At 40.2% G+C, this 14159-nt stretch overlaps 1 protein-coding gene across 9 annotated transcripts in view; it reads left to right on the top strand.

Moving 5' to 3' along the window:
- Window positions 1-14159, top strand: part of SCAI (suppressor of cancer cell invasion) — a 140268-nt gene that overhangs the window by 63923 nt on the left and 62186 nt on the right. For all 9 annotated transcript variants that reach the window (XR_007122323.1, XM_047700358.1, XM_047700361.1 and 6 more), the window contains one exon: window positions 6833-6964. Coding sequence is in view for 8 of the 9 variants with exons in the window: in XM_047700358.1 (XP_047556314.1) it covers window positions 6833-6964 (132 nt within the window). In the remaining variant the exon portion in view is untranslated. The remainder of the gene's footprint in view (window positions 1-6832; window positions 6965-14159) is intronic.

Here is a 14159-nt window from a genome sequence, read left to right as displayed (position 1 = left end):
TATTGCAGTATGACTGCATGTTAATTTACATCTTTTTTTTTAAATATTTTATTTATTTATTTTTTTTTTTTTTTTTTTTTTTTTTTTTTTTTTTTTTTTTGAAAGCAGTCACTATTTAATGCTGATACAATATGGGAAAACAATGAATCTCATACAGTGATGAGAGAAGAGTATTAATTAGCACATTTTGGGGACCATTTGGCACTACATTTTGATGACTTAGCAACCAACAGATATATGCTACAGAAATACTAGCCTGAGTATATATAATGTGGACAAAAATGTTTACTAAAGCATATAGCAAAATGGGTAAATTCTTTCAGAAAACTTAAACCATAATCTTATCCACACAACAGAATTCAGCCAGAATTTTATAAATGAGGTAGCTACTTAAGTATTGACATTACAAGATGTTCATGAAATATAAAGCGAAAAAAAGCACCCCACAGAGCAGAGTCTGTGAATGTATGTTTGCCCATAGCACATTCTGGAAGCAAACACTAAACTCCTGACAGTGGTTACTTCTGGAGAATGGCACATGACTTTCAGGTTTTATTTTAACCATATATACATTATTTTGATTCTGATTCATCCATTTATTTATTCAACAGTATTGAATGTTAAGTATGTCCCAAGAACTGTTCTGAAATATAGTAGTAATCCCCAAATAGTTAAAAAAAAATCACTTACATTTAAGTGGGGGAAAAGATACAAATATAAGGAGGACAGGAAAACCATATCTTAAAACATATGAGAAATAAGACACAGCAGAAGAGTCAGGAATGCCCCAGTTCCTGCAATTTTAGATAAGCCCAAGAATGACACTTCAGTACAAAATGAAGAGCCTAGATGAAGAATATTAAGGCGCAGCAAGTGCAAAGGCCCTGAGGTTTGACCTGTTCTAGAAGCAAGGAGGCTTGCCTGGAGCACAGGAAGGTGATTGTGAACTTGGGACTCTTGAGTGTGATGGTTAGCTCTCTGAGTAGAGGACTATTGTGATCTTAGATCCGAACATGATCACTCTGCATCCCATGTTGAAAATAACTGGAATAAAGACAAGAGAGCGTGGGCAGAGGCCGGGAGCTCAGGAGAAACTGCCAGTGGCCTGGACAGGAGAGAGACGATGGTGCTTTGTGCCAGGAAGGTAGCAGTAGAGGGTGCAACATAGCCAGAATCGGATTCATTTTTGAAGACTTGGGGAGCAGTTCCAGAGCACGGTGGAGCAAACACCTGATTGTAGCAGGCCTGGAAAAGTTATTTATTTATTTGACAGAGAGAGATCACAAGCAGACAGAGGCAGGCAGAGAGAGAGGAGGAAGCAGGCTCCCTGCTGAGCAGAGAGCCCGATGCGGGGCTCGATCCCAGGACCCTGAGATCATGACCTGAGCCGAAGGCAGCGGCTTAACCCACTGAGCCACCCAGGCGCCCCGTTAATTTACATCTTAATTACATCTGCAAACACACTACAGCTGACCCTTGCACAACACGGGTTCGTGAACTGTGCTGGTCCACTTATAGGTGGATTTTTTTATAGGTGGAAATCTATAAACTGACAGGATCAATGAGACATGTTTTCTATTCCTTATGATTTTCTTTTTTTTTTTTAAAGATTTTTTTTTATTTTTTTTATTTGACAGAGAGATCACAAGCAGGCAGAGAGGCAGGCAGAGAGAGAGGAGGAAGCAGGCTCCCCGAGAGAGCAGAGAGCCCGATGCGGCGCTCGATCCCAGGACTCCGAGATCATGACCTGAGCCGAAGGCAGCGGCTTAACCCACTGAGCCACCCAGGCGCCCCTCCTTATGATTTTCTTAATAACATTTTCTTTACTCCAGCTTACTTTATTTATAAGAATACAGTATATCATAGGCACAATGTACCAAATATGTGTTAACATACAATTGATGGTATTGGTAAGGTTTCTGGTCAACAGTAGGCTATTAGAGTTAAGTTTGCAGGGGGCGGGGTGTCAAAAATTATACATGGATTTTCAGCTGCACAGGGAGTCAACTTGTCTTTCACTTTTCTGGTAGTGTCTTTTAATGAATACAGTTCTTGGTTTTCAGAATGATCTAATTTTTCCGTAGTGAAGAATCCTTTCAGTGAACTGTTCAAATAAACTGTTTGTTTTTTTTTTTTTTTAAATAATCCCAGGGTCATGAAGATTGCCTCCCATATTCTTATTTAAGAACTGTTCGATTTTACCTTTTATATTTACATCCAGGCTACCTAGAATTGATTTTTGTGTAATGTAGATATGAATCAAGATTCATGCTCTTTCTTTTAACTTAGATACCTAGTTGACCCAGTACTGGTTCTTTTTCTTTCTTTCTTTTTTCTTTCTTTTTTTTTTTTTTTTTTTTGGTAAAATGATTTTTTCTCTTGCTTTACAGAGTGCCACTGTTGTGTGTTGTGTGTCATAAATTAAGTGAGCATTTACATTTGGGTTGTCTTTCAACTCTATTCCGTTGTATTCTATTTTTTCTCCTTATGCCCATAGCACAGTCTTCAGTCCTGGAGCTTTTCAAAAGTCTTGACATCCAGTGGCATCAGTTCTTCCATTTTTTTCTTCTTCAGGATTGTTTTACCTGCTGTTGGCTCTTTACATTTCCGTGTAGGTGATAGAATCAGTATGTCCATTTCCACAAACAAATCTATCGATATTTTGATTTGTATTGCATTGATCTATAGACTAATTTAGGGAATCTTAATGTCTTTATAATTTTGAGGCTTCTAGTATAAAATGCGGCATATTCTTAATTTTCTGTAAGTCTTTAACTTTCAAGCTCTGAGGGTTTTATAGTTTTCTGTTATTTATCTTGTATATCTGCATTACATTTATTCTTTGTTTTTTTTTAATATTACTCGGTATAGTTGTTAAAGATACATACTTTTTTAAGTTTTACTTAATAATTATTTGTTCTGGGCCGCCTGGGTGGCTCAGTCGTTTAAGCGGCTTCCTTTAGCTCTGGTCATGATCCCGGGGTCCTGGGATCGAGCCCCACATCAGGCTCCCTGCCTGGCTGGGAGCCTCATTCTCCCACTCCCCCTGCTTGTGTTCCCTCTCTTGCAGTCTCTCTCTCTGTCAAATAAATAAATAATGTCTTAAAAGAAAAAGAAATATGATTGAATCATGTATGATTTTAAGTTTTCTCGTAGACACATTAAGAAGTAAAAAGAAACATGAAATTAATTTTAATAATATATTTTATTTAACTAAAATACCAAAATATTATTTCAACATGTAGCAATATAATCAATGAGATTTTTACATCCTTTTTTCATACTAAGTCTGCTAAATTTGTTATATTTTACATTTACAACATATCTCAATTTATTTATTTATTTATTTTTAAAGATTTTATTTATTTATTTGACAGAGACAGACACAGTGAGAGAGGGAACACAAGCAGGGGAAGTGGGAGAAGGAGAAGCAGGCTTCCCGCTGAGCAGGGAACCTGATGGGGGGCTTGATCCCAGGACGCTGGGATCATGACTTGAGCCACCCAGGCACCCAACACATCTCAGTTTAGAGTGCCAATGTTTCAAATGCTAAGTAACCACATGTGGCTAATCACTAGTTTTGGACAGTGTAGATCTAGAGGATGAGTCATACTTTTTAAATAATTGTTTGATTGTATGTATAACAGTTTGATTATATGTATGTATAATCAACCAATTACACATATAATATGTATAATTGTATATATATACTGTACAATACACATCAAATGTATATTATACATATAATGTGTATAATGTGTGTAATTATATATATGATTTCTTTTTTTAAGATTTTATTTATTTATTAGAGAGAGAGAGTGGGAGAGGGGCAGTGGGGGAGAAGCAGGCTCCCTGCTGAGCAGGGACCACAATGCAGTGCTTGATCCTGGGGCTCCAGAATCATGATGTGAGCTGAAGGCAGACGCCCAACTGACTGAGCCACCAGGCGTCCCTCTATATATGATTTCTAATGGAGTCACTGAAGAAGCCTCTACTGTCATGATTAGATTTTCAAGAAAGGTTTTACTGAAAAGGTGTCATTTGCATGTCTTGAACTATGAATATAAATTTACCAGGTGAAAAAAAATAAATTTACCAGGTGAACAAAATAGGCAAAAGCAATAACATGTAAAATTGTGATGTTATATAAGAGTGGAATTTGTTCAGAGGCCCCTGGTTGGCCCAGTCAGTTGGGTGGCTAACTCTGGATTTCAGCGCAAGTCATGATCTCACGGTCCTGAGATTGAGCCCCGCATCGTGCTTCCTGCACCGTGCTCCCTGATCGGGGTGGCGGGGGAGTCATCTTCTCCCTCTTCCTCTGCCCCTTCCTACCCCCCTTCTCATGCACCAGAGCAGGCGAACTCTCTCGAACTTACAACCCTGAGATCAAGAGTCTCATGCCCTACCGACTGAGCCAGCCAGGCACCCAAGTTTACTTTTTTTTTTTTAAAGATTTTATTTATTTATTTGATAGAGATCACAAGTAGGCAGAGAGGCAGGCAGAGAGGGAGAGAGGAGGAAGCAGGCTCGCCGCTGAGCAGAGAGCCCAATGCGGGGCTCTATCCCAGGACCCTGAGATCATGACCCTAGCCAAAGGCAGAGGCTTTAACCCACTGAGCCACCCAGGCGCCCCGTTTACTTATTTTTAAGCTTTTATTTTCTGTTTTTCTCCCATGTCCTGGGGATATGAGTCACCCTGGCTCACAAGGTATTTGAGGTGAGGTGAAGAAAGCTACAGGGAGCTTTGGGCCTAGTTTGTGCCTCTCCTGCTCGATTTAGAGAATGAAGGTGGGCATTGGGTTGGGAGGGAAGACTTACACAGGGTCATTACACTGTGAAACCCCTTCCAAGGCCCAGCCCTTTTCAGGTCTGTTTCCCTCTGCTAAAAGCTCCTACCCCACCGAGCGCAGAAAGCACTGGTGAGAAGCGGGAGCATGTGGACATGCAGAGTCCACGCAGTACCATGCATGCAAGTCCCCCCACTGCTAGCTCCATGGCACCCACTTGTTCTCTGCAGCCCCTGGACATTTTTAGGCTTCCTGACAATCTTCCTGCCCTGTAGCCACAATTGCCTGTTCAAGAAAATGTTGGAGAGAAAAATATTTACCAAAATAACTGCACCACACCCTGACTCTCATCTCTGGTGTCTGGCTCTTGTCTGTTCTGCCTGTATTTTCACCCTGCATTAGGACCAGATTTCTGTATGTTGTTACGGGTGTTTCTGTCCATATGTAAACACAAATGAATATTTTTATTTAGTATAGGTTCATACTACACATACTATCCAGCAACTTGCTGTTTTTTCAAATGGCTTGATTACCATGATTGATTACATATGAAGATAGTTTGGATTTAACAAAATGTATCTTTAATGTGTATGTGTGTGGTTTCTTTTTTTTTTTAAAAGATTTTATTTATTTATTTGACAGAGAGAAATCACAAGTAAGCAGAGAGGCAGGCAGAGAGAGAGGAGGAAGCAGGCTCCCTGCTGAGCAGAAAGCCCGATGTGGGGCTCGAACCCAGGACCTGGGATCGTGACCTGAGCCGAAGGCAGCGGCTTAACCCACTGAGCCACCCAGGCGCCCTGTGTGTGGTTTCTATACCCATTTTACACTGAGGTGTCTGCATGTTATCACCTTATCTTAAATATAATTTTAAGTTGGTGACGGTACAGTGCCGTTATTAGCATTGTGTGAAGCACTTTATTTTTTTTTTTAAGATTTTATTTATTTATTTGACAGACAAAGATCACAAGTAGACAGAGAGGCAGGCAGAGAGAGAGGAGGAAGCAGGCTCCCTGCTGAGCAGAGAGCCTGATGCTGGGCTCGATCCCAGGACCCTGGAATCATGACCTGAGTCGAAGGCAGAGGCTTAACCCACTGAGCCACCCATCAAGAGTCCACTAACTTGTGTGAAGCACTTTTTAAAAAAATATTTTATTTATTTGAGAGAGAGAGAGCACACAAGCAGGAGAGGTGGGGGGGGGGAGAGAACCTCATGCAGACTGCATGCAGAGCACAGAGGCTGACATGGGGCTCCGTCCTGACCGTGAGACCATGAGACCATGACCTGAGCTGAAACCAAGAGCTGGGACACTTAACCGAATGAGCCACCCAGGTGCCTTGTAAAACACTTGATAATTGCCCTCTTTGGTTCTCTTAGGTTGTTACCAGTTTTTAAATATTATGATACTAAAAATTATAGATAAAAATTATAGATAGAGTGTTTTACATTTATCGATCATTTTCTAGGATGGATTTACAGAATGGATCCAAAAGATAAATAGATCGGAAGGATCAACTTTTTTTTTTTTTTAAGATTTTATTTATTTATTTGTCAGAGAGAGAGAGGGAGAGAGAGCAAGCACAGGCAGACAGAATGGCAGGCAGAGGCAGAGGGAGAAACAGGCTCCCTGATGAGCAAGGACCCCGATGTGGGACTCGATCCCAGGACGCTGGGATCATGACCTGAGCCGAGGGCAGCTGCTTAACCAACTGAGCCACCCAGGCGTCCCCGGAAGGATCAACATTTTGTTTCTTAACCATGTAGAGGAGGACTTGGAACATAATAGGCATCCAATTAATGCTTATTGGGTGAACGAATATTAACAAAAATTTACTTTCCAATATGGATGTACCAGTTTTCATTCCTACTATCAATATGAGCTTGTCTGTTTTCCCACACCATCTTATACTTATGTTATTTTGATGATTTGACTGTGATCAGAAGAATCCTATATGTATCTTGAAAAAAATGCTCAGATAATATAACTAAGATAAGTTTCCCTTTTTATTTTCACCTACTGGATTAATGGACGGATGTTTTCTTACAGGACTGAATTTGCGCTTAAAGAAATCATGTCTTCTGGAGGTGCTGAAGATGATATCCCACAGGGAGAGAGGAAAACAGTTACAGATTTTTGTTACCTTCTGGATAAGTCTAAGCAACTGTTCAATGGATTAAGGTTAGTGGACTCTTGATGCCTTAAACTTTTCTCTAGTTCTGTATTTTTTTCCATGGCTGGTATGTGGTAAATTTCTGAAAGTTATGGGTAGACTGTTCTATAAATACGTGAATTGGAGGTTATCATACTTTTTTCTGTGACACACTTCATTCTCAGATGAAAAAACAATAGGAGAAAGGAGAATTTCTATTGTTTTATTCAAGTTGAGAATAATTATTTTGTTAAATGATTTTATGTACATTGTTCCACATCATTCCTGATGTACATCTGATTTTAGACACTGAGGTATTGACATTAATATATCTTTTAAGAAGACATTTACAGTTATAAAGATAATTATAGGATCACCAAATGAATCCTCCTGGACCACTATCTAAAGCTACACTTCCGGGGCGTCTGGGTGGCTTAGTGGGTTAAGCCTCTGCCTTCAGCTCAGGTCATGATCTCAGGGTTCTGGGATCAAGCCCCACATCGGGCTCTCTGCTCAGCAGGGAGCCTGCTTCCTCCACTCTCTCTGCCTGCCTCTCTGCCTTCGTGTGATCTCTGTCTGTCAAATAAATAAATAAAATATTTTTTTAAAAAAACCGTACACTTTCAATCACTTTATCCCTATATTCATTTAATTTTTTTTAGATTTTATTTTGAGAGAGAGAGAGCGAGAGAGAGAGCATGAGCAGGGGGGCTGTATAGAGGGAGAGGGAGAAGCAGACTCCTCACTGAGCAGGGAGCCCGACGTGGGGCTCAATCCCAGGACTCTGGGATCGTGACCTGAGTGGAAGGCAGGCGCCCCTAAATTTTTTTTTAAATAAAACTCATCACTGTCTTGAGCAGTCTTATTAATTTGCTTTATAATGTCTTCCTACCTAAAATTAAATGTTCCTGAGAGCAGAACCCTATGTGTCACAATTTCTCTAGTAAGTAAGCCAGGGTCTGGCCCACAGCAGATGCTTCATAAACATTTGTTAATGAAGGATTCCCAAGACAGTGTCACTCCTACACTCTGCTGCTTCCTATTTTGTGCTATAAAAGAATCTTTGAGATCCGCTTTTGCTAACAATCAGATTAATTGCATCTTTTTTTTTTTTAAAGATTTTATTTACTTACTTGACAGACAGAGATCACAAGTATGCAGAGAGGCAGGCAGAGAGAGAGGAAGGGAAGCAGGCTCCCCGCTGAGCAGAGAGCCGGACTCGGGGCTTGATCCCAGGGCCCTGGGATCATGACCTGAGCTGAAGGCAGAGACTTTAACCCACTGAACCACCCAGGCACCCCTAATTGCATCTTTTTTAAGATTTATTTTCATTATTAAAATTCAAAAAAATGAATTTTATAGCCTAGGTTTTAAGTCATCTTCCCCCCCACCCCACCCCGGAATATCATAAATCTTTAAAATTCACATGTTTAGGTTTTTTTCCTCCTTGGTCTCCAGTATTATCCAGGTGAACCTTTTTATTCAGCATTTACTTGAGCCCTAGTATGTGCTACATTCTATGTTGGGTACAGAGAATTCAAAGATAAAACTACCAATCCCTGCCATCGAATAGTCTGGGATGAAATTATAAAAACACAAATCTGTAGCCTCAGATTTAGTATATCTGTAGCCTCAGATTTAGTATATCTGTTAAGCAAATTTCCCACACACCTCTGTGTGCTTGTTGAAATTAAGGCAGCTAAAGTTAAAGTGGTAGTAGATTTAAAAGTAATGCATGAAAATCCTGTGTGACTCCCAAACTCTTATTTTCGACTCTTAAAACATTAACAAGGTTATGGGAGCTCTGAGCCCTCCTCCTCCTCCTCGCTCTTCTCCCCTTCCCCCCCCACCTCTTCTCCCTTCTAATTTATAGAGCTGCATTTCATATAAAAAAATTCACCCAGAGTTTATAATTAAATCATTTAGTAACCTTTTCAGAGTTGTATAATATCATCATTATCTAATTTTAGAACATTTAATCATCCCCAGGAGAAAGCCCTTACCCCTTAGCTGTGACTCCCCCCTTCCCCGGTCCTCAGCCCTTGGGACCCGACCACTAATCTACGTTTTGTCTCTATGGATTTCCCTATTCAGGATACTTTGTATAAATAGAATCATACAATGTGTGGTCTTTCGGACTGGCCTCTTTCCTTTAACGTGTTTTTGAGGTTCATCTACGTAGTAACATGTATCGGTACTTCATTCCTTTTATTGCAGATTAATATTCTATCATACAGATATACCACACTTTGTCTATCTAATGAACAGTTGTAGGCATTCAAGTTATTTTGCACTTTTTGGCTGCTACAAATAATACTGCTATGAGCATTTTTGTACAAGGTTTTGTGTGGACCTTTGTTTTTTAGTTCCTTTGAGTACACACTGTGGAGTGAAATTACTGGGTCACATGGTACTCTGTGTTTATCCTTTTGAGGAACTTCCAGACTTTTTCAAAGAGGCTGCACCACCAGCCATGTGTAATGCTTCCAGTGTCTCCACATCTCACCAACACTTGTTATTGTCTGCTTTTTTAAGATTTTTTTTTTTTAATTTAAGTAATCTCAACACCCAGTGTGGGGCTCTAACTCATGACCCCGAGATCGAGTCACATGCTCTTCCAACTGAGCCAGCCAGGTGCCCCCTTAAGATTTTATTTTATTTTATTTTTTATTTTAAGTAGGCTCCACACCTGACATAGAGCCCAATGCAGGGCTTGAACTCATGACCCTGAGATCAAGATGAGCTGAGATCAAGAGTCGGATGCTTAACCAACTGAGCCATGCAGGCACCCCAAGATTTTATTTTATTTTATATTATTTTTAAAGATTTTATTTATTTATTTGACAGACAGAAATCACAAGTAGGCAGAGAGGCAGGCAGGGGTGGGGGGAAGCAGGCTCTCCGCTGAGCAGAGAGCCCAATGCGGGGCTCGATCCCAGAGATCATGACCTGAGCTGAAGGCAGAAGCTTAACTCACTGAGCCACCCAGGCACCCCCAAGATTTTATTTTTAAGTGATCTCTACACCCACCCATTGTGGGGCTTGAACTTACAACCGTGAGACTGAGAGTCATATGTTCCACTGACTGAGCCAGCCAGGCACTCCTATTTTCTGTCCTTTGGATGAAAGTCATTCTTGTGGGTTTGAGGTGGTATCTCATTGTGGTTTTGTTATATTTCCCAAGTGACTAATGATGTTGGGCATCTTTTCATGTGTGTATTAACCAAATGTCTTTTTTTTTTTTTTGAGATAGAGCAAGCTCACCTTGTGGGGAAGGAGGGCCAGAGGGAGAGATAGAATCTCAAGCAGCCCCTACACCCAGCCTGGAGCCTGACGTGGGGCTTGATCTTACGACCCTGAGATCATGACCTGAGCCAAAATCAAGAGTCAAATACTTAACAGATAGATCAGCCCAGGCACCCAGCCAAATGTCTATTCTAATCCTTTGATCATTCTTCCAATTGGGTTATTTATCCTCTTAAGTTATAGTTGTTCTGGATACAAGTCCTTCGTGAGTTGTAATGATTTGCAAATGTGTATTTTTCCATTCAATGGGCTGTCTCTCCACTTTCTTGATGGTATCGTTTGAAGCAGAAGCTTTTATTTTAGTAAAGTCCCACTTGTTATTCTTCTCTTTCATTGTTTGTACTTTTAGTGCTTTGTCTAAGAAATCATTGCCTAACCTGAAGTCATCAAGATTTACTCCTGTTTTCTTCTATTCCGCTGCTCGCTCTCATATTTAGATCTGTGAACCATTTTTAGTTAATTTTTGTGTATGGTGTGAGGTCTTAGACATTTTTTTAAATCAGAAAACATATTTTTTTCAATTGAATATTCACTTCTTTCATATTTTTCTTTCTTGTTCCTTGTTCTCCCTCCTTGTTTATGTTCTTGTAATGCTTACATTGAATATTCAGCCCAAATTCTCTGCAGCAATCTAGTCGCTCGATTTTCGTCTCTGTTCTTTTCTTCATCACTTTCAGAAAATGTCTCTGAAATTTGTCCACTAAATATCATATTTCTTTTTTTATTCATTTACTATTTACAAGATATATTTCTTCCTGTAATTTCATATCAGCACTTTTTTGCTATACTGCTTTTCAAAAACTAGGTATTACATATTTGACCCAAAGTTTACTTGTTCTCTGTATATTCTTTTTTTTTTTTTTTAAGATTTTATTTATTTATTTGACAGACAGAGATCACAAGTAGGCAGAGAAGCAGGCAGAGAGAGAGGAGGAAGCAGGCTCCCTGCTAAGCAGAGAGCCCGATGCGGGGCTCGATCCCAAGACCCTAAGACCATGACCTGAGCTGAAGGCAGAGGCTTTAACCCACTGAGCCACCCAGGCGCCGCTGTTCTCTGTATATTCTTATTTGAATGTAAGAATGAGTATAGTATGAGTATGAGTATGTTTTCACTCACTATGTCTGAGAAGCATATTGGATTTAGCAATGTCATTTCCCTTCTTTTTTTTTTTTAATTTATTTATTTGACAGAGAAATCACAAGTAGGCAGAGAGGAGGCAGAGAGAGAGGGAGAAGCAGGCTCCCTGATGAGCAGAGAACCCGACTCGGGGCTCCATCCCAGGACCCTGGGACCATGACCCCAGCCAAAGGCAGAGGCCCAACCCACTGAGCCATCCAGGTGTCCTGGCATTTCCCTTCTTTTTTTTTTTTTTTTTTTTTTTAAAGATTTTATTTATTTATTTGTCAGAGAGAAATCACAAGTAGGCAGAGAGAGAGGAGGAAGCAGGCTCCCTGCTGAGCAGAAAGCCCGATGTGGGGCTTGAACCCAGGACCTGGGATCATGACCTGAGCCGAAGGCAGCGGCTTACCCACTGAGCCCCCAGGCGCCCCTGGCATTTCCCTTCTTAAAAATGAATTATTTTCCTAATTTGATTCTGAATCATAAATGAATCTTAAAGCTCAGGTAATCTCCTGCTAGAGACTCTCTGCCTGGGTAGCATCATTCTACAACAGTAACAGTAACATACATTTCCACATAGCACCATACAGTTTATAAATCATTTTTAAGTACATCTTTATCTTTAGACCACATGAGGACAGCATATATTGTATCCAAAACCCCTGCTAACTAGGAGTGCCTGCATGGCTAGGTTGAGCGTCCCAATTCTTGCTTTTGGCTCAGGTCATGATTCTGGGGTCATGAGATTGAGCCCTGCATCAGGCTTCACACTCAACAAGAGTCTGCTTGAGATTCTCTCTCTCCCCGCACCCCCCGCTCCTCCCCCTGCTCACATACATGTGCTCTCTCTCTCCCAAATAATCTTAAAAAAAAAAAAAACAGCTGCTAACTAGAATTAAATTGTTTTATTTCACTCTGTTTTTGAAATGTTTCAGTTGTGCAAATATATTTTACCAGCTCAAATGGGTCTCATTTTGGTCTTTTTGTTAAGTGCCATTTTAATGATCACACTGATCTTTTTTTATTTTTTTATTTATTTTTATTTATTTTTTAAGATTTTATTTATTTATTTGACAGAGAGAGATCACAAGCAGGCAGAGAGGCAGGCAGAGAGAGAGGAGGAAGCAGGCTCCCTGCTGAGCAGAGAGCCCGATGCGGGGCTGGATCCCAGGACCCTGAGATCATGACCTGAGCCGAAGGCAGCGGCTTAACCCACTGAGCCACCCAGGCGCCCCACACACTGATCTTTTTTTAAAGGATTTTATTTATTTATTTGACAGACAGAGATCACAAGTAGGCAGAGAGGCAGGCAGAGAGAGAAGGAGAAGGAGGCTCCCTGCTGAGCAGAGAGCCTGATGCAGGGCTCGATCCCAGGATCCTGAGATCATGACCTGAGCCAAAGAACCCACTGAGCTACCCAGGCGTCCCTGATCACACTGATTTTATTTTGATTTTTTAAATTTTAGTTAGTTTTAAAGTAGCTGCAGAGTAAAATTTATCTGTGGGAATGGTAGGAAACCCTAATACATGGAGAAAGTTGTGTGAGATCTAACCTTTAGAACTGTTTATTCACTGTTGTGGAAATTTATTGTAATATGCCAATGATGCCTATTTCAGTTTAGTTCTTGAGCACTTGAAACTATACCAGGTTCAAGATTTAATCCTTTTGACTCTTGTTCTCTAAAATATTCAGTACATAAAGACACAGGTCCCACCAGTTTGAAATCTCCCTTCTTCATTCGTTAAGTCCGTAATTTTGTCAGTGTATGTTCGTAACTTGCAGCTATCATAAGTCGCTACCTAGAAAGCAGTATTTTCTATACTGATATGTTGATTGCCTCCCAGATGTGGAATAGTACTTTCCTTAAGTACTATTTTAAAATTTGACAATACTAATAATGCTAGGACTCCTGGGTAGCTCAGTCATTAAGCAAGCGTCTGCCTTCGACTCAGGTCATGATCCCAGGGTCCTGGGATCGAGTGCCCTATCAGGCTCCCTGCTCATTGGGAAGCCTGCTTCTCCCTCTCCCACTGCCCCTACTTGTGTTCTTGCTCTCACTATCTCTCTCTCTGTCAAATAAATAAAATCTTTAAAAATAAAAAAAATTGAAATAACAACTAATAATGCTAAATTTTGGCCAAGAAGAATGGGTAAGCAAATTCATCAGGGATTTATTTTCAGTGTTTTGTGTGCAGGGCTCTTTTTATTTTAAACAGCCCTAATTATTTCTAGGATAAAAATGGTGAGTAAAGAATATGTATTATCTGAATGCTTTTGGGTTGCTGTTTGAGAGGGATGTGACTAGTGGTGGCTCAGGTCTATAGTTCACTGAGAGATTAGTACTCAGACTGTCTTTCATTTTCTTTTCATTTTTTAAGAAAATCTATTTTATATACATACCCAAATATGGAATAATATAGATCTATTAAAAATATTTTGGTGGGGGGCACCTGGGTGGCTCAGTGGGTTAAAGCCTCTGCCTTCTGCTCAGGTCATGATCCCAGGGTCCTGGGATCGAGCCCCACATCGGACTCTCTGCTCAGCAGGGAGCCTGCTTCCCCTTCTCTCTGTCTCTGCCTGCCTCTCTGCCTACTTGTGATCTCTGTCTGTGAAATAAATAAATAAAATCTTTAAAAAAAATATTTTGGTGGATATGTAAATGAGAGTTATATGGTATATGGTTAAATGATATATAGTTAAATGAAAAAGTGCAAATTGTAAAAACTTCATGATCTCAGTTTATCAAAACTTTTATATTTCATCGATGTTCCGTTTACCATACTAACTCTTAGCGGGG

This window comes from Lutra lutra, chromosome 13, assembly GCF_902655055.1.
Source record: "Lutra lutra chromosome 13, mLutLut1.2, whole genome shotgun sequence".
In the NCBI taxonomy this organism is placed as follows: domain Eukaryota; kingdom Metazoa; phylum Chordata; class Mammalia; order Carnivora; family Mustelidae; genus Lutra; species Lutra lutra.
Note: the sequence above shows the minus strand (reverse complement) of the source record. Positions and strands in the feature narration are given on the sequence as shown.